We start from the raw sequence: 26,958 nt of genomic DNA on the forward strand, positions 1-26,958 counted from the left end.
AAAACAACAACCCAGTTATACCCTGTCCTCACCCCCAAAACACAGTCATCATTGCTTTTTTAGCTACACAAAGTAGTTCAGAAACTATTGTTGGAAAACAGTGAGACTAGACAATTTAATCAAGTAAGTTTAATGTCAGGCATTCTGCAAATTGGCTGTGTTCTAAACTTGGACGTAAAAACAACACATTTGGAATTCATTTTACTCAGTTACATAAAATACAGCTTTGTGTAATTTGAATGTTTTGGCCAATAGTAGTCTGCAACTGCCAATGTGAGTTTAAATAATAGAGTTACACCAAAGTTTCAGGGGCATAAAGGGTTATTTCTCTAAGCTTTAGTAAATTATAGAGTATATTTTTTTGAGCAAGAAAAACAATAATAGAAATACCTGCCTTATCTTGACCACCCTATTTTGATTCTACCATTTTTTTCAGTCCTTCTCAAATTCTACAAAGTAACTTATCAAAAACTGTGCTTGCTCAAAGAAAGATTTGTTAAATGTGCCAACTGAGTATAAAGCACATTTAGGTTTTTTAAACTCCTGGGAGGAAGAAAAGAGTTGGAAGACCTGGATTTTTTTTTATTCTTTTCTTTTCCCAACTTTGCTACTGACCACTGAGTAGCCTAAGTACTGTCATTGACTTCTTTAGTTTCTCTGTGCAGGCATACCTCAGAGATTCACAGGTTCAGTTCCAGACCAGCATAAAGATTGCAAATATGTCAATAAAGCAAGTAATATGAAATTTTTTTTGTTTCCCAGTACTTATAAAAGTTATGTTTATCCTACATTCTAATAAGTGTATAATAGCATTTTATGGCTAAAAGAAAAAACAATGTATATACCTTAATTAGAAATAGTTTATTGCTAAAAAATAATAAGCATCATCTGAGCCTTCCATAGGTCATAATCTTTTGCTTTTACATGCTTTGAGATACTGTGAGAATTCCCAAAAACATGACACAGAGACACAAAATGAGCAAATGCTGTTGAAAAAATTGTGCCAGTAGACTTGCGCAATGCAGGGTTGCTACAAACCTTCAGTTTGTAAAAACAAACACAACAAAAAAACACAGTATCTGTGAAGCACAATAAAGTATAATAAAACAAGATATGCCTGTACATATGATGCGAATAATTTTTCTCTTTTCATTGAAGAAGTGTATAGCACTAAAATTCTTTGAATTCCACAGATAAAGACGTGATAAGTGCAAGGTACAGTCAGTTTGGCTATAATGAGACACATATGTTACTTAAAAATTACCATGCTCTGCATATTCGAGAAGTAAAAACTATAGGGCTTGTGGGAAAATGTGGTCTGGGAACAACACTTAAAAAGTTTCTCAGAAATATATACAAAATGATAGGAACCTAATAAAAACAGTACCACAAATAGACATTAGTGGCATTAAAGCATTCATTCATTCCTCTTTCAGAAATTATATTCTGAGAAAATTATTTTGCAAGTAGCATACATTTATGTACAATTCTGCTCATCACTATTACATTCATACAAATTAAGTCTGGTGATAATTTAAATGTTCAACAAGAAGAAAATGTTAAGTTAGAGATCATGCATATAAAATATTATGCTACTATTAAAATATTTATTAAATTTAATATTATTATTAAAATTTTGGATTAACTTGTTTCATATTTCAAATATAATTTTTAGTGTTTGGTTTTCTCATAATTAAAAAGCAGTACCACAGCTTTATACATGTTAAATGTTTAAGAAATACATAAATACCACAAAGATATAGCCCTTGTACTTGAAAAACAGCTGAAGTTTGCTTGTGAATGTGTGCACCTCACGGGGCTCCCGTGCTTGCCACTCCATGTGCCAAAGGAAGAGAAGAAAAGAGAGATAGCATGAAAGTGAAAGTCGCACAGTTGTGTCTGACTCTGCAACTATACAGTCCATGGAATTCTCCAGGCCAGAATACTGGATCTTTCTTTCCCTTCTCCAGGGGATCTTCCCAACCCAGGGATCAAACCCAGCTCTCCTGCATTACAGGCAGATTCTTTACCAGCTGAGCCACAAGGGAAGCCCAAGAATACTGGAGTGGGTAGCCTATCCCTTTTCTAGGGGATCTTTCCAACCCAGGAATCGAACCAGGGTCTCCTGCATTGCAGGCAGATTCTTTACCAACTGAGCAATACCTCAAGAGATAGCATGAGAGGAAAAAAAAGAATATTAAGCAGAGAAGAAGAATAAAAACAGGCCGAGGAGGGACTAGAGGGGGAAATTAAGTAGAAGGAAAGGCACAGACCCATGTAGCCAAAGTGACCATAAGAGAGCAGCTGGAGAGTTGTAGGAGAGTTACTTAAAATTGGATGGAAAGTTATAACACCACATGTGGATTGTGTTTCACAGTTCTCCTGAGGTGTGTACATGTGTGTGTGTGTGTTGTGTATTCTTGCAAGACTTCTTTCAGCTGAGTGCATTCTCAGGTTGAAATTGTGCATAAGCAGATATGAAATTTATGTTATGCTCCAAATCGTTCTCTAATATATCAAATGCATTGGAACACATTTGTGCTTTCAAAACAACTATTACAGCAGAACTGACTGTATATTTTTTCCACCATAAATTATATGTTTTTTTTACTTTTTATGTATTACTAATCTACAGCAAATTGTTAAGCAAAAAATGTAAACTTGATCATAATAGAAACTTAATTTGGCAGGGACAATACGGTTTTAAAAGCAATTACATGTACGGTCAATAAGCTGTACTGAGGTTAGTACATAGTGGATAAAAGTAGACCCATGGAGGCAGGTTGACTTGGACCCAAATCTGGACTCAACCTTGCACTGGCTGTGTCATCTTCCACAAGCTCATAACTTCCTTGAGCCTTAATTTCCCTGTAAATAGGCTTTAATTATACATACCTGGATGGTTATTAAAGTTAAATCCATTAACATATGCAAAACTCCTAGCATAATATCTGACCTCTAATAAGCATTTAGTAAATGCTACTTCCCTTTCCTCTCCCTTTCTCTAGGTGAATACATTCCTTTACAATAGAATCTTCTTTGGCTACAACCCTCTTCTAGCACCCCAAAGGTAGTTGTCTATAAACTTTGTTCTCCTTTTCTCTTATCTACAGGTTCAAGAATACAGAGAAGCTCTTGAAGCAGTCCTCATCAAGGGCAAAAACGGAGTCCCACTTCTGCCAGAGTTGTACAGTGTTCCTCCTGACAAGGTGAGCTGGACAGTGCCCTCATATGGAGCTGGGAGAAGAGAAGCCATACTTCAAAAGGACTGCCTTATCTGACTCAAATGAATTTTAATCTGTTGATTTTAATGTTCTAGAGTCTGTCTTTAGGTATAGGACAATAAAAATATTATTTTATTCCTTTGAAAATAAAGTTTTAAAGCAGGCTTGGTTATGGCACCATTGCTGAGTGAGATGAGGGCAAGACCAAACCTTTCAATGGTAGTTTCATGGGTGTATATTTATCCTCAAGCTCATCAAGATGCATATGCTAAATACGTATGGCCTTTTTGTATGTCAGCTATATCTCAATTTTTAAAAATAAAATAAATTATTCAGAGATTAATTTTTTTAAAAAATCAAACTTTAAAGTTAAGAATGGCATGGAGATCAGTAGGCTGAAGTAGAGTGAAGTTCTGTGTGAACTCTCAGTATTTGATATTTTCTGCTGTGATATAGTCATCTGTGATTAATTGAGTAGATCAGGCTTGGAAAATGAAGTATGTCTCCATTTTCTCAAAATGCCAGTCGGGATTACCATTGTTCCTCGTCTCCCATTGCAGAACATTAGCTGGGGGAGAAAAGCAGCCTTCCATGCTAGTGGGGTTGAATGGACTAAGCTCCCAGAAACATCAGCAGCATCACCTGAGAGCTTGTTATAAATGCAGATTTCAGGCCTTCCCCCACATCTACTCAGTCAGAATCTGCCTTTGGACCAGACCCTCAGGTGGTGCGTACAGTTAGAGAAGTACTGTCCTAGACTGCTATCATAGTGCTTGACTTTGTAGTGTATTGTGTATGTGACTGTTTTATAGAATATGAATCACAGTCCAGACTCGCCCTTTTTATTGTCTAGTATCTTAAACCTTATTTTTCTTTATCTTGTTATCTTTTTTAATTTAGGTTGATGAAGAATATAAAAATCCTCACACTGTGGACCGAGTCCCCATGGGCAAACTGCCTCATATGTGGGGACAGTCTCTATACATTTTAGGAAGCTTGATGGCAGAGGTAAGGGGAAACTTCAAGGCACTTCTACTTTTCTACTTAAGTCACCATAACAAACAGATTTGTCAGTAACTCATTTGTGAGTGCAAGTTTCCCTGGTGGCTCAGTCATAAGAATCTACCTGCCAGTGCAGGAGACCCAGGTTCAATTCCTGGGTCAGGAAGGTCCCCTGGATTAGGAAATGCAACCCACTCCAGTATTCTTGCCTGGGAAAACCCATGGACAGAGGAGCCTGGCAGGCTACAATCCATGGGTTGCAAACGAGTCAGAAATGCCTCAGCAACTAAACAACAACAATATTTGTGAGTAGCCTTTTGTATTCTGCCTTAATTACAAAATTTCCTCCAGTTCCTTAAAGTGGGAACATGGCCAATCCTTGGCAAAAATCTTTCCCCCTGGTAACCATGTCCCTCATGCTTGCCCAGGGCTTCCTACCCTGGTACTGTACTTGAAGTTGCTCTGAGATCAGGCTGGAAACGCCCCGTGGTGCCTTGTCTGGTGACTGTGAATGTAATTGTGCTTGGATAGTAATGATTTATCCCTGGTGGCTCAGATGGTAAAGAATCTGCCTGTGATGCAGGAGACCCGGATTCAATCCCTGGGTTACAAAGATCCCCTGGAGAAGGGAATGGCTACCCACTCGAGTATTCTTGCCTGGAGGATTCCATGGACAGAGAAGCCTGATGGGCTATAGTCCATGGGGTCACAACAAGTCAGACACGACTGAGCAACTAACACTTTCACTTTTTTTCAGTAATGACTTATAATGGAGTTAAGTGCTAACTTTTCCAAGCAACATAATGTTTCATTCTTTAATTGAATAAACTGATGAAAAAATTTTAGGTACCATGACAAGTGTTTATGAGCATCATAGTGTTTTGTTTGTTTGTTTGTTGATAAGGGGCCCTTTATAAGTTCTTTACATTAAACTCTGCTGATACAGTTCTTAACGAAGCACTTGACATTTTGAGCCATAAGAAGCTTTCCCTTTGTCAGAGTTTTCCAGATTTGTTGACAAATCTACTTCCCCATTGTAGGTTATCATATAAGCTATAACCCAGGCATTATAGGATTATAACCCTATAATCCTAGAGCAGGGATCCTGAACCTCCAAGATCTAATGCCTGATGATCTGAGGTGAAACTGATGTAATACCAATAGAAATAAGTGAAAGTGAAAGTCGTGTCCGACTCTTTGCGACCCCATGGACTATATAGTCCATGGAATTCTCCAGGACAGAATACTGGAGTGGGTAGCCTTTCCCTTCTCCAGGGGAATCTTCCAAACCCAGGGATTGAACCCAGGTTTCCCACATTGCAGGCAGATTAACAAGCTGAGCCACAAGGGAAGCCCCAATAAATGTAATGCGTTTGAATCATCCTAAAACCATGCCCCTCACCTCAGTCTGTAGAAAAACTGTCTTCCATGAAACCAGTCCCTGGTACCAAAAAGGTTGGGGACCACTGTCCTAGAGGATCTAGAATGGGACTTAGCTTTCCTTTCTGAGCTAGACTCTTTGACTTATTTATAAGTAACTTGTTTATTTTCTACAGCTGTTTTTGTTTTGTTTGTCCCAGGTTTGAGGTATAATTGATATAGATCACTATGAGTTTCAGGTGTACAGCATAAAGGTTTATCTTTGGTTGACATTATTATAAATGTAGCAATAATGGGAAGAGTGATTTGTTTAAAATCTTTACTTGGTGACGTTCTCATTCAATTGGAATAAATTAAATGCTATTAAAAAATGAGGAGATGAATGGTATTCTTAAGGGCTAAGTGGATGAATTCATCCCATTTCATCAAAGACAGAGACTCAGGTCAAGTCAAAAGATATCTGCTGAAAAGAAAGCATAGAGTGCATATGAGTAAATGTGAAAGCAACAGGACTGATGACTTAAATTATTGATTATAAACATTGTGATCTGATTGTATAATCATGTGCATGCAGAGAAAATGAAGGTATAACTAGAAAATTCCTGTTTATCTTTTATACCCCATCTATTTCCAAAAAAGAATTTGTGGCAGCCACTAGAAATTAACTCCAGACAAAATTTAATTTGGATGTGAATTCAGGAATTTAAACATTTTCATACAGTAAAGGTATTTGCTTTCTTTCCGTACTTGCCTCTCACATGTTATGGTACGTAGTTCTGGCACTGGTATGTTGTTTCTCCTCCAATATTAGCTTTCTTTGGAGATATAATAATCTGTCTTTTCTATGGATTTTCTTTAGGGATTTTTAGCTCCTGGAGAAATTGATCCCCTAAATCGTAGGTTTTCTACTGTACCAAAGCCAGATGTTGTGGTTCAAGGTATGTACTCTTATTCCCAGCATCTAAAAACCTTATATTAAAGGTCTGATTTGGGCCAGTAAATGATGACTTTATTCTTTATGAAGTATTTTGTTAGGCTTAAAAATGTATAGTCTAAACTTGGTTCTGTTTGGTTTCAAGATTGCTATTAATCTTACTTATGAGCAAATGTTTAACCACTCTTAACCACTTCTTATTTCTGGAAACTCATTTATTTTCACCATGATATATTATAGCCTCCTGATTATCTCTGTTTTTGTTCTGAGTATTCCTTCTATGCTTTTTCTGCTAATATTTTTTTCTTCTCATATCCTCCTAATGGTTGTATACTTAGTCTTGTACACTTGTTATTTCTGTATTTACACCCTGCATGTGTTCACTAGGGCTGCCTCCTTCATAATACATTTCTTTCATGGCTCCAACTATTACCTCTTTAGAGAATGTTCAAAACCTTAATTTTTTTTTTTGCTCCTAGCAATTAACTTAAATTTTGAGGTTATCTACTTTATGCAAAACACTGGGCTAAGTTCTATAAACATGTTAAGAATTCTAGCCCTAATATATATAAAGGATCTTTATAGCTTATGCTTTAAATGCAAAACTGACCTTTTTTGTCTCCTTTCCATCCTTTTACCTCTCCCAACTCTCTCAATGATATCACTATTATACTAGTCTCCTAGGGTAGAAAACTCCAGATGACTTTTGACTCCCCCAAAACACTATCCAATATGATACTAGGTCTTCCTGTGAAGGGTTTCCCAGGTGGCTCAGTGGTAAAGAATCCGCCAGCTAATGTAGGAGACACGGGTTTGATCCCTGGGTCGGGAAGATCGCCTGGAGGAGGAAATGGCGACCCACCCCAGTATTCTTGCCTGGGAAATCCCATGGACAGAGGAGCCTTGCGGACTACAGGCCATGCGGTCGCAAAGAGTCAGACACGACTGAAGTCATTTAGCACAGCACAGCCTCCCCAATATGTCTCCATTTCAATCGCAACCTCCGTTGGAATTGATTCTATATAGAAAAATAATCCTTTGTATTTTCTAAACCTTCTTATACTTGGCATCCTATGTGGTCGTAAAGGTAGTCTTTGTTTATCAATGTATATGGATACTTCATTTTATTGTGCTTTGCAGATTCTGTTTTGTTTTGTTTTGTTTACAAATTGAAGGTCTATGGCAACCTTGTGTCAAGCAAGTCTATTGGTACCATTTTTCCAAGAGCCTTTGCTCTCTTCATGTGTCTGTCACATTTTGTAATTCTAGCAAAACTTCAAGCTTTTCATTATTACTGTATTTGTTATAGCAATCTGGGATCAGTGATCTTTGATGTTACTACTATGACTTGTTGAAGGCTCAGATGATGGTTAGCATTTTTAATAATAATAAAGTATTTTTAACTGAGGCATTCACATTGTGTTTTTAGATACAATACTGTTGCACACAATAAATTAAAGCATAGTGTAAAAATCTCTTTTTAAATTGTATTTATTTTTTAATTGAGGTATAGTTAATTTGCAATGTTATATTAGTTTCAAGTGTACAGCAGTGTGATTCAGTTGTATATATGTGTATATATATATATACACATACAGATATATTCTTTTTCAGATTCTTTTCCATTATAGGTTGCTATAAGATATTGAGTGTAGTTCCCTTGTTTACCTATTTCATATATAGTAATGTGTATATATTAATCTCATACTCCTAATAGTTTATCCCCCCCTCTACCCTGTCATCCCTTTTGGTAACCATAAGTTTGTTTTGTATAAGCATAACTTTTACATATAGACTGGGAAGCTAAAAATTTGTGTGACTTGCTTTATCATGATATTCACTTTATTTCAGTGGTCTGGAACCAAACCTGCGATATCTCTGAGGTATTTAGTACATAACGAACATTATATAAAAGACCATTATTCTCCTTCCATGAGAAAGCTTGCTCCCCTTTGAAGCTTGTGCCATCTGGCTATATTAGTTTCCTGATTATTCTCGTTCATTCATTCGAGACTTTGAGACTTGGCTTAAAGCCTCCTCTTCTTCCTCAGTTCCTGCCATAGTGATAGATTTCAACATCAGAGTAAGTGCCATCTAATATTTTAGCCTCAGAATTCTTGGGTATCCATAACCCTAGTGACCTTTCCCTCTACCACTACTCTACTCACTTTGAGGACCAAACTTTAGAATTATTTTACCTCAGATATTCCAATGCCAAAAGTCCCAATCTCCAGTCATAATTACATACTGTTTCAGTTTTCTCTCCCCGCCCCATCCCCCAGTTACACTTTTGTCTATTTTCTCCTGTTCTGTCCTTCCCTGGCTTCCCTGTTGGCTCAGTGGTAAAGAATCTGCCTGCCAATGCAGAAGGCACAGGTTCGATCCCTGGGTCACGAAGATTCCTTGGAGAAGGAAACAGCAACTGACTCCAGTATTCTTGCCTGGAAAATACTATGGACACTGGAGTGTGATAGGCTACAGTCCACGGGTCGCAAAAGAGTCAGACACAACTTAGCAACTGAACAATGACAATATCCTTCCTTACCTTTCAGTTGGTCATCTAAATATCTTAATCACCAGTGCACCATACTTCTGCTATACCCACACAGGAAAATCATAGCTCCAGATCAACTTTCTTATTTTCTGATCCTATACCTGCCTTGCTAAAATTTTCTAGGAAAAAAAAAAAAAAAAAACAAATGAGCATAGCAGTAGTGCTGTAAATCCACAGTCTCCAACTCAACTAGGCCCACAGTGCTTCCTGTTAGTCCTTGTTCTTATTAGTCAGCATTTTCATTTTTCTCAACAACCCTACTGCTTATTTTTAGCCTTATTTTTGGCCTGCTACTTCATGCTGGATAATCTTAATGTTCTGATCTTTGTCAATTTCCCAAACCCAACCACAATCTTATTTATATCTTCACCCATTCTTACCTCTTTTTCTTTAGTCTCAGAGCAGTTGTTTTTTCTCCTCTTCAGCACCAACTATCCTTTTCCCTACCCTTCCTAGAAACCCGCTCTTTCCTGTCATCTTCAAACTCTTCTCTGTTGGTTCTGATTTTTAGTAAATTGACATCTTCATCATCCTCTAGTTATCCTACACTTCCTTTCTTATCCAAACTTCCACTAATTTATATTTCATTCATTCTGATGTCCTTTACAACTAGCTTATTATTCCTTTGAAAGTGCTTTTGCTTAAGTTATTGCCAAACTCAGTAGATATTTTTCAATCCATTTCTTAGTGAGTCTTTCTGTTTCACTTATTGTTTGTTTCTGAGACTCTTAACTCCTGTGTCTTCTGTGAGACAATACACTTTTAGATCTCCTTCAACCTAAATTTTATTATTTCTCTTTCTGGGCTTCCTCTTCTGCTTGCCCCTTAACTGTTGGTATTCCTGGGAGTTTTGTCCATAGGCCACTGCTCTTCTTCCTCAGAATATTTGTTACTGTATCTCAGCCTCCTCTCATTGCTAACCTTTTCCCTTTTCCTGCCTCCTCACTTCTCCCCTCTCAGTAGATGACCTCACCTCCTTTACCATAGAGAAAATAAAAGCTATGAGACAAGAACCCCTTACTCCTACCCCCAGGTTTTTCTTCACCTGCCCATTTCTTATATGTTGAAATTTCTGAAGGTTATATTCTAGGTCCCTTTTTCTTCTTTTCTGTACATTCTCCTTGACTCATCTCATCTCTTTCTATGCTAATGACTTCTGCACTTTAAATTCAGAATGTCTAAAATTAATCAGTTACACCCTCCTAGTTCTACATCACTCATGCCTGCTTTTCTCCCTATTTGCCTATGTCAGTAAATGGTACACTTTTCTCACAGTTACACAAATAACATTCTCAATATCTCCCCCTCTCTCATCTCCTACATTCAGTCAGTTGACAAGTCCCGATTTCTTTACCTTCTAAATAATTCAGAAATCCATCAAGTTTATCTAGTACCAATGTCAGGATCCTAATCTAAGTAATCAGCATCTCTTTCTTGCATTACTTTTTAAGTGGTCTCCTTGTCTTCAGTGTAGGTCGACTACAGTATATCAGTTTATTCTTTCAGCAACTCAAATATGTTCTTTTTAAGATAGAGATATGGATGTATTATTCTCCCGATTACAACTCTACAAGGACTTCCCATTACCAGCTTTCTTAACAAGCCTTACAAGGATCTTTATGATCTGGTCCCTGACTTTGTCTTCAGTGTCATTTCTCATCATTGTCCTTTTACATCCCATGCTCCTGCTATAAAGGACTTTTTATTATTCCTAGATCTGCCTGGTTTTCTGTTGCCCATGAGTCTTTGTCTATGCTATTTTTGTCTGGAACAACTTCTTCCTTACCTTTACCTTCAGCTTGCCAGAATAACTCCTGTTCAGCCTTCTAGCAAGACTCAATGTCAAATGTCATTTTCTCCAAAGATCATATCTATCTTTGTATCTCTAGCATATGGCAGTATCTAGCACATAAGTGGTACCAAGTAAGCATTTTCTAAATATTTGATAAAACATAAAATGCTGAGTTGTTGAGTTGAAAGTATTCCTGGGGCCCCAGAATGTGGTTTACTTACCTCTCCTTTAGTCCCCCCTACTCCTGCTTCCAACTGCATTGCTCTCTGCAGAACCCTAGGGCTTAGGAGAATGCAATTTGGAAATCAGTACTCAAGGATAAAATGCAAAATCCTTAAAGTGACACACATGCTCTCCATGATGATATAACCCCTATTTGCCTTTCCAGATTCATTTTGTTGCTGGTGGGGGATTGTTCATTTTTGTTTTTGCCACTGTTCAAATATTTCATGCTACAGCAGTATTGAAATATATGTTGTCCCCCACCACTGCTCTCTCTCTCACATACACACACACATACTCTTTTCTGTTTTCATGTTTTATGATCATTCTCGATCTTCAACCTAAAATTAATTTCCTCATTCCTATTCCCTTCTTTCTCCTGGCTAACTTATTCATTCTTTCAATATCAGCTTAGACATCAACTCCTTCAGGAAGTCTTTTCTGAAACTTCCCTCTACCAACTTCAGACTAGATAGGTGTCACTTTTGGGGGGTCTCATAATGTTCATATATATATATATATATATATATATATACACACACACATATATATGTATATAATCAGTTTATGTATATGACACTTTTATTACACTGTGAGCTCCTTGAGGGAGACACTAACTTATTCATCTCTAAATCCCTAGTTTTTAGCATAATGCCTTATCCACTGAAGTGCTTAGTAAATGTTTATTAGTGAATGAAAGGATAACCACATGTGTTTCCCTGGATTTTGTCATCCCACCATTATTCTACCTTTGTATATTGTCCCTGGAGAATCTTTGTCATTTTTCAGTTAGAAGTAATCAAGGTGGTATTATATCCAAAGGACCTTGTAATCACAATACCCTGCATATCCTGCCCCAGATCACAGCAACACAACACCATGAGCTCCCCAAGATAGAAAAATACACAAAAGATAATGGAAAAGGAATGCAGAGTAGCACTTTGTTAACTAGGCTTTTGCCCCCCAAACTCAACATAGACAATACTAGTAAGCTGGCATGAACCAAATGGCACCTTAATTTTCTCATAAACCCAATTCAACACACCTTGTGGCACTAGCTGGAGAAGGGAATGGCAACCCACTCCAGTGTTCTTGCCTTGAGAATTCCATGGACAGAAGAGCCTGGTGGGGTCCATGGGGTCATAAAGAGTCGGACATGACTGAGCAACTAGCACAACACAGCGGCACTAGAGAAGCAGGAGTAGGCTCATGTTTGCCCCTATTGCTTAGCATTAAGCCAGTTGAGGTCCCATTCAGATTATTGGCCCCCAGACAGGTATCAGTACCATAAAGGGAAAATAAATGGGAGAGTCAGTGAGCTGGCCTGGACTTCTTCTCCCTTGTGAGTATGATGAGCACTTCTGAGATGTGAGTGTAAGAGGATGAAAAAGGAGCTGCCAGGCTTGGCAGGCTCTGAATCTATAAAAGTGTTATCCCCATTCCCCAAAACAACCACACACAATTTCAAATAGGGTACCTCAATTCTTTATCCTGAATTTACCTTGCCTTCTATCATTCTCTAACTATAGAGTGATTTGTATCATTAGGGTATTCTTTATTATCTTCATAATGCTGTCCCTGGCCTCTTTTTTTCTATTTAAACATAGAAACTCAGATATAAAGCAAGCGTGATGTTCTCTAGAAGCACACAGGTATATAGACAAAAAACAGAATTGAATACTCTAGTCATGAGGTCTTAATTCCTTTTCCATTTAGATATCGTTATGTACCTAGCATGATGCTTGTTTCCTAAGTTTGTAATAACTTAATTTCCTTCTCTCTTTTTGTCTTCCCTTCAAAAAATATTGTGTGGCTTGAGAGAGATCTTTTGGACTTTCCAGGTTCAATCCCTGGATTGGGAAGATCTCCTGGAGAAGGAAATGGCAACCCACTCCAGTATTCTTGCCTGGAAAATCCCATGGACAGAGGAGCCTGATAGGCTACAGTCCATGGGGTCACAAAGAGTCAGACACGACTGAGCTACTTCACTTTCTTTCTTGAGAGATCTTTAGGTTCCTTTTGAAATAAAATTTTCTGTTAACCTCATCTTGTTTTCCTTTCCTACAGTTTCCATTCTAGCTGAAACAGAAGAAATCAAGTCCATTTTGAAGAACAAGGGAATTGATGTGGAGACCATTGCTGAGGTATACCCCATCAGAGTACAACCAGCTCGTATTCTCAGCCACATTTATTCCAGCCTAGGTAAGGAGATTGGCTAACCTGCTAGAATCAAAGCATTATTCAATACAGGCTGGTTTACTTCCATTTTATTTTTTCTTGATGTTTTATTTTTATTGCTTTATTAAACTAGATCTGAAATGGAATTTAGAGTCTCTGGAATCAAAGTTTATAACCCTATATATCCTGAACAGGGTTGATAATTTTCAGTGTGTTTTATGAACTCTTTGGTACAAAGGGCATGATTGTTACCAGGCAATGTTGTATCTTCGTTCCAAGTGTGTGCTTAACCAATATGGTCTTCTCTTTCTTAGGACCTATATTTCTGTTTTGAAAAATATGAATTCTATGTAGATTAATAGCCAAGGAGCTTGTTTCTAGGTCATTTATACTTTTTCGTGTAATGAATTAGTTGATAATATTTTAAAATTCCAATTCTTTATCTAATACTTATTTTTAATTAGTACTTATTTTTTATTCAATGTATATATTAAATTTGGTGATAAACACATTAAACAAATTACTACAAATTAAAAATTTACACAAGTTATTACAAATTTCACATTAAACAAATTACTACGTTAGCTTTTTAAAAAAAGGATGTGCAAAATTTCTAAACTATCCTTGTGGAAGGCTCAGTAGTGGCCCTGAAAGATATTCAGGCCCTAATCCCTGGAACCTGTGAACATTACCTTATACGCCAAAAGGGATTTTTGTGGGTGTTATTAGGTTAAGGAAACTGAGATTGGTGGAGAGGATTATTTTGGGTTATTCAGGTGGGCACTAAATATAGTCATAAGTCTTCTTATAAGAGGTAACCAGAGGGAGATCAGACTAGAAGTAGGAGATGTCATGACAGAAGCAAGAGATTAGAGTGATAAGGCTACTGGCCTTACCCTCTAAGAAGCTAGAAGAGTCAAAGATCAGATTCTCCCCCTGGAGTCTCCAGAAGGAACCACTTATGCTTGACACCTTGATTTTTATTTTACCCCATAATAGCCATAAGGCTCATTTTGGACTTCTGACCTCTAGAACTATAAGAGTATAATTTTGTGTTGTTTTAAGCTACTAAGTTTATGTTAATTTGTTATAGCACCAACTGGAAATTAATGCAATCTTAAATCAAGCCACAAATGAGTAAATATATAAATAAAGAATGTACCCTAGATAGTAGATTGCCACTTACAAACCCAAAGCCTATGGTGTGTGTGTGTGTGTGTGTGTGTGTGTGTGTGTGTGTGTGTACTTTTTTCTTTCACCAAGAGTGGTCTTTTAATAATGAAAGCGGAAGATGGCGGAGAAATAGGACAGGGAGACCACTTTCTCCCCCACAAATTCATCAAAAGAACATTTGAACGCTGAGTAAATTCCACAAAACAACTTCTGAATGCCAGCAGAGGACATCAGGCACCCAGAAAAGCAGCCCATTGTCTTCGAAAGGAGATGTTTTATCAACAGTGCTGTATAGATGGAGAAGTCTTGAGGCTACTGTACAAATAAGACTGAAAACCAGAAGCAGGAGGCTTAAGTCCAAATCCGGAGAACACCAGAGAACTCCTTACTCCAGGGAACATTAATCAACAGGAGCTCATCAAATGCCTCCATACCTACACGAAACCAAGCACCACCCAAGGGTCAACAAGTTCGAGAGCAAGACATACCACACAAATTCTCCAGCAACACAGGAACATAGCCCTGAGCTTCAATATACAGGCTGCCCAAAGTCACTCCAAACCCACTGACATCTCATAACTCATTACTGGACACTTCATTGCACTCCAGAGAGAAGAAATCCAGCTCCACCCACCAGAACACTGACACAAGCTTCCCCAACCAGGAAACCTTGACAAGCCACCCGTACAACCCCACCACAGCATGGAAACTCCACAATAAAGAGAACTCCACAAACTGCCAGAATACAGAAAGGCCACCCCAAACACACCAATATAAACAATATGAAGATACAGAGGAATACCCAGCAGGTAAAGGAACAGGATAAATGCCCACCAAACCAAACAAAAGAGGAAGTGATAGGGGATCTACCTGATAAAGAATTCCAAATAGTGATAGTGAAAATGATCTAAAATCTTGAAAACAAAATGGAATTACAGATAAATAGCCTGGACACAAGGATTGAGAAGATGCAAGAGAGGTTTAACAAAGACCTAGAAGAAATAAAAAAGAGTCAATGAATAATGAATAATGCAATAAATGAGATAAAAAACACTCTGGAGGGAACCAACAGTAGAATAATGGAGGCAGAAGATAGGAATAGTGAGGTAGAAGATAGAATGGTAGAAATAAATGAATCAGAGAGGAAAAAAGAAAAACGAGTTAAAAGAAATGAGGACAACCTCTGAGACAATGTTAAACACCACAACATTCGAATCATAGGAGTCCCAGAAGAAGAAGACAAAAAGAAAGACCATGAGAAAATACTTGAGGAGATAATAGTTGAAAACTTCCCTAAAATGGGGAAGGAAATAGCCACCCAAGTCCAAGAAATCCAGAGAGTCCCAAACAGGATAAACCCAAGGTGAAACACCCCAAGGCACATATTCATCAAATTAACAAACATCAAACACGAAGAACAAATATTAAAAGCAGCAAGGGAAAAACAACAAATAACACACAAGAGGATTCCCATAAGGATAAAGAATAACAGCTGATCTTTCAATAGAAACTCTTCAGGCCAGGAGGGAATGGCAGGGCATATTTAAAGTGATGAAAGAAAATAACCTACAGCCCAGATTACTGTACCCAGCAAGGATCTCATTCAAATATGAAGGAGAAATCAAAAGCTTTACAGACAAGCAAAAGCTGAGAGAATTCAGCACCACCAAACCAGCTCTCCAACAAATGCTAAAGGATCTTCTTTAGACAGGAAGCACAGAAATGGTGTATAAACTCGAACCCAAAACAACAAAGTAAATGGCAACGGGATCATACTTATCAATAATTACCTTAAACGTAAATGGGTTGAATGCCCCAACCAAAAGACAAAGACTGGCTGAATGGATACAAAAACAAGACCCCTACATATGTTGTCTACAAGAGACCCACCTCAAAACAGGGGACACATACAGACTGAAAGTGAAGGGCTGGAAAAAGATATTCCACACAAATAGAGACCAAAAGAAAGCAGGAGTGGCAATACACATATCAGATAAAATAGACTTTTAAATAAAGGCTGTGAAAAGAGACAAAGAAGGACACTACATAATGATCAAAGGATCAATCCAAGAAGAAGGTATAACAATTATAAATATATATTCACCCAACATAGGAGCACCACAATATGTAAGACAAATGCTAACAAGTATGAAAGGGGAAATTAACAATAACACAATAATAGTGGGAGACTTTAATACCCCACTCACACCTATGGATAGATCAACTAAACAGAAAATTAACAAGGAAACACAAACTTTAAATGATACAATAGACCAGTTAGACCTTTGATATCTATAGGACATTTCACCACAAAACAATGAATTTCACCTTTTTCTCAAGCACACACCGAACCTTCTCCAGGATACATCACATCCTGGGCCATAAATCTAGCCTTGGTAAATTCAAAAAAATTGAAATCATTCCAAGCATCTTTTCTGACCACAATGTAGTAAGATTAGATCTCAATTACAGGAGAAAAATTATTAAAAATTCCAACATAAGGAGGCTGAACAACACACTGCTGAATAACCAACAAATCACAGAAGAAATCAAAAAAGAAATCAAAATATGCATAGAAACGAATGAAAATGAAAACACAACAACCCAAAACCTGTGGGACACTGTAAAAGCAGTGCTAAGGGGAAGGTTCATAGCAATACAGGCATACCTAAAGAAACAAGAAAAAAGTCAAATAAATAACCTAACTCTACACCTAAAGCAACTAGAAAAGGAAGAAATTATGAACCCCAGCGTTAGTAGAAGGAAAGAAATCTTAAAAATTAGGGCAGAAATAAATGCAAAAGAAACAAAAGAGACCATAGCAAAAAATCAACAAAGCCAAAAGCTGGTTCTTTGAGAGGATAAATAAAATTGACAAACCATTAGCCAGACTCATCAAGAAACAAAGGGAGAAAAATCAAATCAATAAAATTAGAAATGAAAATGGAGAGATCACAACAGACAACACACAAATACAAAGGATCATAAGAGACTACTCTCAGCAATTATATGCCAATAAAATGGACAACTTGGAAGAAATGGACAAATTCTTAGGAAAGTACAACTTTCCCAAACTGAACCAGGAAGAAATAGAAAATCTTAACAGACCCATCACAAGTACGGAAATCAAAAGTATAATCAGAAATCTTCCAGCAAACAAAAGCCCAGGACCAGATGGCTTCACAGCTGAATTCTACCAAAAATTTAGAGAAGAGCTAACACCTATTCTACTCAAACTCTTCCAGGAAGTTGCAGAGGAAGCTAAACTTCCAAACTCATTCTATGAGGCCATCATCACTGTAATACCAAAACCTGACAAAGATGCCACAAAAAAAGAAACTACAGGCCAATATCACTGGTGAACATAAATGCAAAAATCCTTAACAAAATTCTAGCAATCAGAATCCAACAACACATTAAAAAGATCATACATCATGACCAAGTGGGCTTTATCCTAGGAATGCAAGGATTCTTCAATATCCACAAATCGATCAATGTAATACACCACATTAACAAATTTAAAAATAAAAGCCATATGATTATCTCAGTAGATGCAGAGAAAGCCTTTGACAAAATTCAACATCAATTTATGATAAAAAAAAAAAAAACTCTCCAGAAAGCAGGAATAGAAGGAACATACCTCAACATAATAAAAGCTATATATGACAAACCCACAGCAAACATTATCCTCAATGGTGAAAAATTGAAAGCATTTCCTCTAAAGTCAGGAACAAGGCAAGGGTGCCCACTTTCACCACTACTATTCAACATAGTTTTGGAAGTTTTGGCCACAGCAATCAGAGCAGAAGAAGAAATAAAAGGAATCCAAATTGGAAAAGAAGAAGTAAAACTCTCACTGTTTGCAGATGACATGATCCTCTACATAGAAAACCCTAAAGACTCCACCAGAAAATTGCTAGAGCTAATCAATGAATATAGTAAAGTTGCAAGATATAAAATCAACACACAGAAATCCCTTGCATTCCTATACACTAATAATGAGAAAATATAAAGAGAAATTAAGGAAACAATTCCATTCACCATTGCAATGAAAAGAATAAAATACTTAGGAATATATCTACCTAAAGAAACAAAAGACCTATATATAGAAAACTATTAACACTGGTGAAAGAAATCAAAGAGGACACTAATAGATGGAGAAATATACCATGTTCCCGGATTGGAAGAATCAATATAGTGAAATGAGTATACTACCTAAAGCAATCTATAGATTCAATGCAATCCCTATCAAGCTACCAACGGTATTTTTCACAGAGCTAGAACAAATAATTTCACAATTTGTATGGAAATACAAAAAACCTCGAATAGCCAAAGCAATCTTGAGAAAGAAGAATGGAACTGGAGGAATCAAGCTACCTGACTTCAGGCTCTACTACAAAGCCACAGTCATCAAGACAGTATGGTACTGGCACAAAGGCAGAAATATAGATCAATGGAACAAAATAGAAAGCCCAGAGATAAATCCACGCACCTATGGACCCCTTGTCTTTGACAAAGGAGGCAAGAATATACAATGCAGAAAAGACAATCTCTTTAACAAGTGGTGCTGGGAAAACAGGTCAACCACTTGTAAAAGAATGAAACTAGAACACTTTCTAACACCATACACAAAAATAAACTCAAAATGGATTAAAGATCTACACGTAAGACCAGAAACTATAAAACTCCTAGAGGAGAACATAGGCAAAACACTCTCCGACATAAATCACAGCAGGATCCTCTATGACCCACCTCCCAGAATATTGGAAATAAAAGCAAAAATAAACAAATGGGACCTAATTAAAATTAAAAGCTTCTGCGCAACAAAGGGAACTATAAGCAAGGTGAAAAGACAGCCTTCAGAATGGGAGAAAATAATAGCATATGAAGCAACTGACAAAAATATACTCAAAAATATACAAGCAACTCCTGCTGCTCAATTCTAGAAAAATAAACGACCCAATCAAAAAATGGGCCAAAGAACTAAACAGACATTTCTCCAAAGAAGACATACAGATGGCTAACAAACACATGAAAAGATGCTCAACATCACTCATTATCAGAGAAATGCAAATCAAAACCACAATGAGGTACCATTTCATGCCAGTCAGAATGGCTGCGATCCAAAAGTCTACAAACAATAAATGCTGGAGAGGGTGTGGAGGAAAGGGAACCCTCTTACTGTTGGTGAGAATGCAAACTAGTACAGCCACTATAGAGAACAGTGTGGAGATTCCTTAAATAACTGGAAATAGAACTTCCATATGACCCAGCAATTCCACTGCTGGGCATACACACTGAGGAAACCAGAAGGGAAAGAGACACGTGTACCCCAGTGTTCATCACAGCACTGTTTATAATAGCCAGGACATGGAGGCAACCTAGATGTCCATCAGCAGATGAATGGGTAAGAAAGTGGTGGTACATATACACAATGGAGTATTACTCAGCCATTAAAAAAGAATACGTTTGAATCAGTTCTAATGAGGTGGATGAAACTGGAGCCTATTATACAGAGTGAAGCAAGTCAGAAAGAAAAACACCAGTACAGTATACTAACGCATATATATGGAATTTAGAAAGATGGTAATGATAACCCTGTATGCGAGACAGCAAAAGAGACCCAGATGTATAGAACAGTCTTTTGGACTCTGTGGGAGAGGGAGAGTGTGGAATGATTTGGGAGAATGGCATTGAAACATGTATAATATCATATGTGAAATGAATCGCCAGACCAGGCTCGATGCATGATACAGGATGCTCGGGGCTGGTGCACTGGTATGACCCAGAGGGATGGTATGGGGAGGGAGAAGGGAGGGAGGTTCAGGATGGGGAACACATGTATACCTGTGGTGGATTCATGTTGATGTATGGCAAAACCAATACAATATTGTAAAGTAATTAGCCTCCAATTAAAATAAATAAATTTATATTAAAAATAATAAAGCAAAGCCAAATTTTGTCCAGCCCCAAACCAGCCTCCTTCCCTTGTTACTAAACCTACTCCAGACACTCAATTTCCAGTTATGTAGATCTAAATTGAGAGGGAATCAACCAAAGAGGAAAGGACTAGCAATCAAAGCTTACTGTTCTTTGTCTCTCTTAGCACCCATATTTTTAATTTATTTTTTAATGGAGGAAAAATGCTTTTGCAGTGTTGTGTTGGTTTCTGCCATACAACAATGAAAATCAGCCCTAATTATATCTCCTCTCTCTTGAGCCTCCCTCCCCTCCCCCTATCTCACTCCTAGAACTCATATTTTATGCCAGCAGGGCCTGAACTCCCAGAGCTACTAACATTGCATCTGGCTTTAGGAATATATGGATTTCTCTCACCTTTCCATTCTAGCTATAATGTAGGAAATCCCTTTTCTTTTTAAATTAAATATAAGTTTGGAAGGTCCCAAAGAAATTTTATTAGAAAAAAATGGAATACTAAAATATAAACACATAGAAATTATCAAGTTTATTGAATATAGGTCTCAGGTCCTAATTAGGTCTCAGGGCCTAATTAATTTATAAAATCTAGCCACAGATTACCTTGAATATTGCAAATTACTGATCCCTCTATTCCTTCTACATACTTAACCCTATTTGTGGTAAATGACAAGTCAAGACTCTGAAACATCTGAGATTAATTTGCATTGATGCTTTACTAGGTGGGATGGGGTACCTCAGTCCTTCCCAGAACCTGCTTTCTGGTTTTTTTTTAACCTCCTTGGCCATTCCCTCTAGTCTGAGGCTAGATACCAGTCTCCAGATATCAGTCCACTAGCACTAAATCTTTTGAAATAAGAAAAGTATGTCTCTGTCTAACCCAAATCTTGGTTGTGGTGATGGGTTAGTTGCTAAGTCATGTCTGACTCTTGAGACCCCATGGACTGTAGCCTTCCAGGCTCCTCTGTCCATGGGATTTTCCAAGCAAGAATACTGGAGTGGGTTGCCATTTCCTCCTCCAGGATATCTTCCTAACCCAGGAATCAAACCCACATCTCCTGCATAGCAGGCAGATTCTTTACCCCTGAACCACTAGGAAGCCCTAGTGCCCTAACCCAAATCTTACTCCATGAATATAGTTAAACTTGTAGTCACTGTCTTCTTTGTCCTTCTTAGAAGTCTCTGTGGTTTGGAGTTTGTGCAAGTCCTATTGGTGCCTTTAATGTGATTCTCTCTGGCTTTCACTTAGAAGTTGATACCTTTTACCATTTTCTTCACATCTATTGTTCTAAACTCAGCATAATCTTACTAGGATATAGGTAACTTGCAAGTTCTGGGCCTTCATCCTTGAAATCTACCTGCATCACATCAGATCTCTCCAACAAACAAAAACAAACTCCTTACTGATTACTTTTTCAAAGCCTATACACTGTTTTGGGCCTGTTGCTAATTTATTATTTCCTAGCCAAAGGAAATGAGGGCTACTACGTCTCCAGGACTTCAGCTTAATGAATAATCATACATTTCAGGGACTCAAGTAGCAAGTTATATTTATTTTCCAAATGTGCTCCTTCATTTGCTTCATTCATTCTTTTTTTCATAAGGATCTATTGTTTACATTTCTGTACCAGGCACTGGGCTTGATACTGTGAGAGACATAGACATATAACCAAATAATTATAGTACAGTCTTATTAATGCTATTAAAATGGCATTGTGTACAGAATATAGGATAAAGTAAATAGATTTGCCTTATAAAATGAGTGTGTGTTTGCTTAGCCACTCAGTTGTGTTAGACTCTGCAACCCCATGCAGCCTGCCAGGCTCCTCTGCCATGGGGATTCTCCAGGGAAGAATACTGGAGTGGGTTGCTATGCCCTCCTCCAGTGGATCTTCCCAACCCAGGGATCAAACTCAGGTCTCCCTCATTACAGGCAGATTCTTTACTGTCTGAACCACATGTTTCTTCATAATTCCATTATTTTAATAATTTCACAATAACAAAATTGCTTTAAGGATTCATTGAATGACAGCTGTGACTCCACCAAGGAAAACAGGATGTTTTGCCACTAAGTGTGTCATTTATATATGTTAACTAATGGGGTTCTATGCCTCACCTCAAATACTGTTATTTCAGTTCCATAATATGTTTTTTTAATTTTTAAATATTATGTGGTTAATCAACTTTGGGAACATAAGAACGTTATAGGCGAGTGCTGTCAGAAACACAGTGGAGTGAAAAGCTACCTTTGTCTCGCACCTTCAATCTACAACCAGTAAAACATTCACAACACAATGAAGGTGCCTCTGCCTAACATGACAGATGCTGAAAAATTCCACGCCTCTGTACATCTAAAGATGGTGGACTGGAACACATGGAGGAGAGGGAACAGCGGAGTTGATGCCTGCAGTCCCAGTTGTCTGACTGTGGCAGCTGAGCCCACAGCTTCAAAGAGCCCAATAGCAGCAGGGGAAGCAGCACACATGACCCTGACTTTAGGAAGTGACCACACTGGCGCCCACCACCACAGCTAACTTGGTGGCAGCAGCAGCAGTGGGGCCTGGGGCCGTATCTTTCCTGCCACTGAGGCACCTGTGATCCCATACTCTGGCCCCTCCTTATTTGCACTGGTAAATTCAGTGAACCTGATAGCACCGGACACAGTGGAGGCACCTGTGCACCCAGCTTCCCCTCCCACACTGTTCCCCTTTCCCCACAGCAGAGCCTGTGTCTCAGGGGATCTCCCACACCAGAGAAGACCCCACCGTCCCAGTAATGACAGCAGCTCTGGCAGAAGTAGTGAAGCAATCACCGTAGAGGAACAGGAAGCAAAAGCAAAGACACAGAGGAAACCTCTGGTAGAGGCTGGAAAGTGCCAACTTTCAAATATAACCAGAGGCAACTCAGGTAAGCAAAACCAAAAACTACCTAATACCGCCACCTACTGGAAGACAAAAGAAAATTGTAATTCCCAACCTGTCATTTAATTTCAAATGTGCCAGCAGAGGAACAATCCATCAAGCAAAATGACAATTCTCCAGAAACCAAGCTTAAATTCATGGAATTTTGAGATCTAACTGATAAAGAATTCAAAGTATACATCATGAAGAAGCTCAGTGAGATACAAGAAGACTTAGAAAGACAGTTTAATGAGGTCAGGAATAAAATTAGTGAACAAAAGGAATACTTTGCCAATCAGATTGAAACTCTAAAAATGAACCAAACAGAAATTCTTGAGCTGAGGAACACAATAAACAAGATGAATAATGTATTAGAAAGTATTGGAAATGGAGCAGATGATATGAAAGACAGCATTAGTGAGCTCAAAGATAGAAACCTAGAAACGATACAAATAGAAGAGCAAAGAAAAGTAAGATACATATAAAAAGAAGAAATCATATGGGAGCTACACAACACTTTTAGGAAAGACAGCACTAGAATAATGGGTATCTCAGAAGGAGAAGAGGAGAACAGAGAGATTATTTAAAGAAACAATAGCTGATATCTTCCCAAACTGTGGGAAGAAGCTGGACAATCAAGTCTATGAAGCAATGAGAGCACCTAATTAACCTAATTGCAAAAAAGACCTTTTCCAAGATCACATTATATTAAAATTGTCAGAAGTTAATGACAAAGAATTTTAAAGGCAGCCAGTGGGAAAAAAAGATGGTAACCTACAAAGGAATCCCTATTAAGCTATCAGCAGATTTCTCAGCAGAAACCCTTACAGCCAGGGGAGAGTGAAATGACATTCTCAAAATACAGAAAAAAAAAACTGTCACCCCAGAATACTTTTATGTATAAAACTATCATTCAGATATGAAGGAAAAATAAAGGCTTTCCTAGACAACAGCTGAGGGAATTCATCAATACTAGATCTGCCTTAGAGATATTGAAAGGAACTTTTCTACCAGAAACAAAATATGAAAAACATACAAAACTTTAAGCAAGGTGGTAAATAGAATCATAAAATTGCAACTCTTTGTCAGAATAGATTTATAAACACTTATTAAAAGCTAAAGGGAAAAAAGAAAGCCAAAAAATAATTATACCTATCTTATTTTGGTAACAAGCTGATAACATTAAAAGGGATAATTTGAGATGACACAATCATAAAAGGGGGGAAGGAAAAGAACAGTACTCATGTAGGTGAGTGAATATAAGATGTTATAAGCAGAAAAAATACTATTTTATCTATGAGAAACTTTATACAAACCTCAGGGTAACTGTGAAAATAAAGTAGATACACACACACAAAGAATAAACTGAGGAAAATATCACAGAAAACCATTAAGCCAAAATGGCAGACAAAATCAAAAGGAAAAAGAAAGTAGAGATATGGACATGGAAGCAACCTAGATATCCACTGACAGATGAATGGATAAAGAAGCTGTGGTACATATATACAATGTAATATTACTCAGCCATAAAAAGGAAAGCATTTGAGTCAGTTCTAATGAGGTGGATGAACCTAGAGCCTATTATACAGAGTGAAGTCAGAAATAGAAAAATAAATATCATTTATTAATACATATATATGGAATCTAGAAAGATGGTACTGATGAACCTTTTTGCAGGGCAACAGTAGAGATGCAGACATAGAGAACAGACTTGTGGACATGAGCAGAGGGTAGGAAGGAGAGAGTGGGATGAATGGAGAGAGTGGCATGGAAACATACACACTCAGTTCAGTTCAGTCACTCAGTCATGTCCGACTCTGCAACCCCATGAGGTGCAGCACGCCAGACCTCCCTGTCCATCACCAACTCCAGGAGTTCACTCAAACTCACGTCCATCGAGTCCTTGATGCCATCCAGCCATCTCATCCTCTGTCATCCCCTTCTCCTCCTGCCCCCAATCCCTCTCAGCATCAGGGTCTTTGCCAATGAGTCAACACTTCCCATCAGGTGGCCAAAGTATTGGAGTTTCAGCTTTAGCATCATTCCCTCCAAAGAAATCCCAGGGCTGATCTCCTTCAGAATGGACTGGTTGGATCTCCTTGCCGTCCACGGGACTCTCAAGAGTCTTCTCCAACACCACAGTTCAAAAGCATCAATTCTTCGGCACTCAGCCTTCTTCACAGTCCAACTCTCACATCCATACATGACCATAGGAAAAACCATAGCCTTGACTAGACGGACCTTTGTTGGCAAAGTAATGTCTCTGCTTTTGAATATGCTATCTAGGTTGGTCATAACTTTCCTTCCAAGGAGTAAGCGTCTTTTAATTTCATTAAAATTAAAATTTCATTTAATTTCACACACTACCATACGTAAAATAGATAGCCAATGAGAATTTTCTGTGACTCAGGGACTTCAAACTGGGGTTCTAACAACCTAGAGGAGTAGGGAGGGGTGTATGATGAGAGGGAGGGGACATATGTATGCTGCTGCTGCTGCTTAGTCACTTCAGTTGTGTCCGACTCTGTGTGACCCTATGGACTGCAGCCCACCAGGCTCCTCTGTCCATGCAATTCTCTAGGCAAGAGTATTAGAGTGGGTTGCCATGCCCTCCTCCAGGGGATCTTCCCAACCCAGGGATCAAACCTGGGTCTCTTGCATTGGAGGCAGATTCTTTATTGCTGAGCCACCAGCTAAACCCAGACATTTGTATACCTATGGTTAATTCATCTTGATGTATAGCAAAAATCAACACAATATTATAAAGCAATTATCTTTCAATTTAAAATAAATTTAAAAATAATTATAAAAAAGAAACAGTGGAGATAATAGAGCAACCAGAAAACGAAAGATAAAATGGCAGTATTGTCTTCATCTATCTATAATTAACCTAAATATAAATAAATTGAATTCATCAATCAAAAGACACATGATGGCTAAATGGAATAAAAAATAAGACCCAACTATTTGCTGCTTCCAGGAGATACATCTAAACTCTAGAGACAAACATGGGTTAAAAGGGGAGATATATCAAATGATACTCCAAGCAAACAGCATTCAAATGAAAGCAGATGTAGCCATATTCATATCAGATAAGATAGATTTAAAGCCAAAAAAGGTAACAGACAAAAATGGAAAGTATATAATGACAAAAGGAACAATTCGTCAAAAGACATAGCAGTGATTAGTGTTAATATATATACACCTAACATAGGAACATCAAAATATATAAAACAATTAACAGGCCTAAAGGGAGAAACTGACAGCAGCAACACAATAATAGTAGGAGACTTTAAATGCCCCACTTACATCAGTGGTTAAATCAGACAGAAAGTCAACAAGGAAATAAGTCTTAGTGAAACTTTCGACCAGATGGATTAGATAGATTTGTACAGAACATTCCATTGAAATGCAGCAGAATACACATTCTTCTCAAGTACATGTGGAACTCTCTCCAGGGTAGACCATATTTTGGGACACAAAATAAGTCTCAATAAATTTAAGGAGATTGAAATCATATCAAACATCTTTTCCAATCACAGTGGAATGAAACTAGAAATTAACTATGAGAAGAAAACTGGAAGAATCACAGATATGTGGAGACTGAACAACATCCAATTAACAACTATTAGGTCAATGAAGAAATCAAAGGAGAAATAAAA

The 26,958-nt window shown here is 37.8% G+C and overlaps 1 protein-coding gene across 4 annotated transcripts in view; it reads left to right on the forward strand.

Moving 5' to 3' along the window:
- Positions 1–26,958, forward strand: part of PHKA1 (phosphorylase kinase regulatory subunit alpha 1) — a 177,519-nt gene that overhangs the window by 50,121 nt on the left and 100,440 nt on the right. For all 4 annotated transcript variants that reach the window (XM_055563628.1, XM_055563626.1, XM_055563629.1 and 1 more), the window contains 4 exons: positions 3,114–3,209; positions 4,125–4,232; positions 6,466–6,544; positions 13,176–13,310. In XM_055563628.1, the coding sequence (XP_055419603.1) occupies positions 3,114–3,209; positions 4,125–4,232; positions 6,466–6,544; positions 13,176–13,310 (418 nt within the window). The remainder of the gene's footprint in view (positions 1–3,113; positions 3,210–4,124; positions 4,233–6,465; positions 6,545–13,175; positions 13,311–26,958) is intronic.

Source organism: Bubalus kerabau, chromosome X, assembly GCF_029407905.1.
Source record: "Bubalus kerabau isolate K-KA32 ecotype Philippines breed swamp buffalo chromosome X, PCC_UOA_SB_1v2, whole genome shotgun sequence".
Taxonomy (NCBI): Eukaryota; Metazoa; Chordata; class Mammalia; order Artiodactyla; family Bovidae; genus Bubalus; species Bubalus kerabau.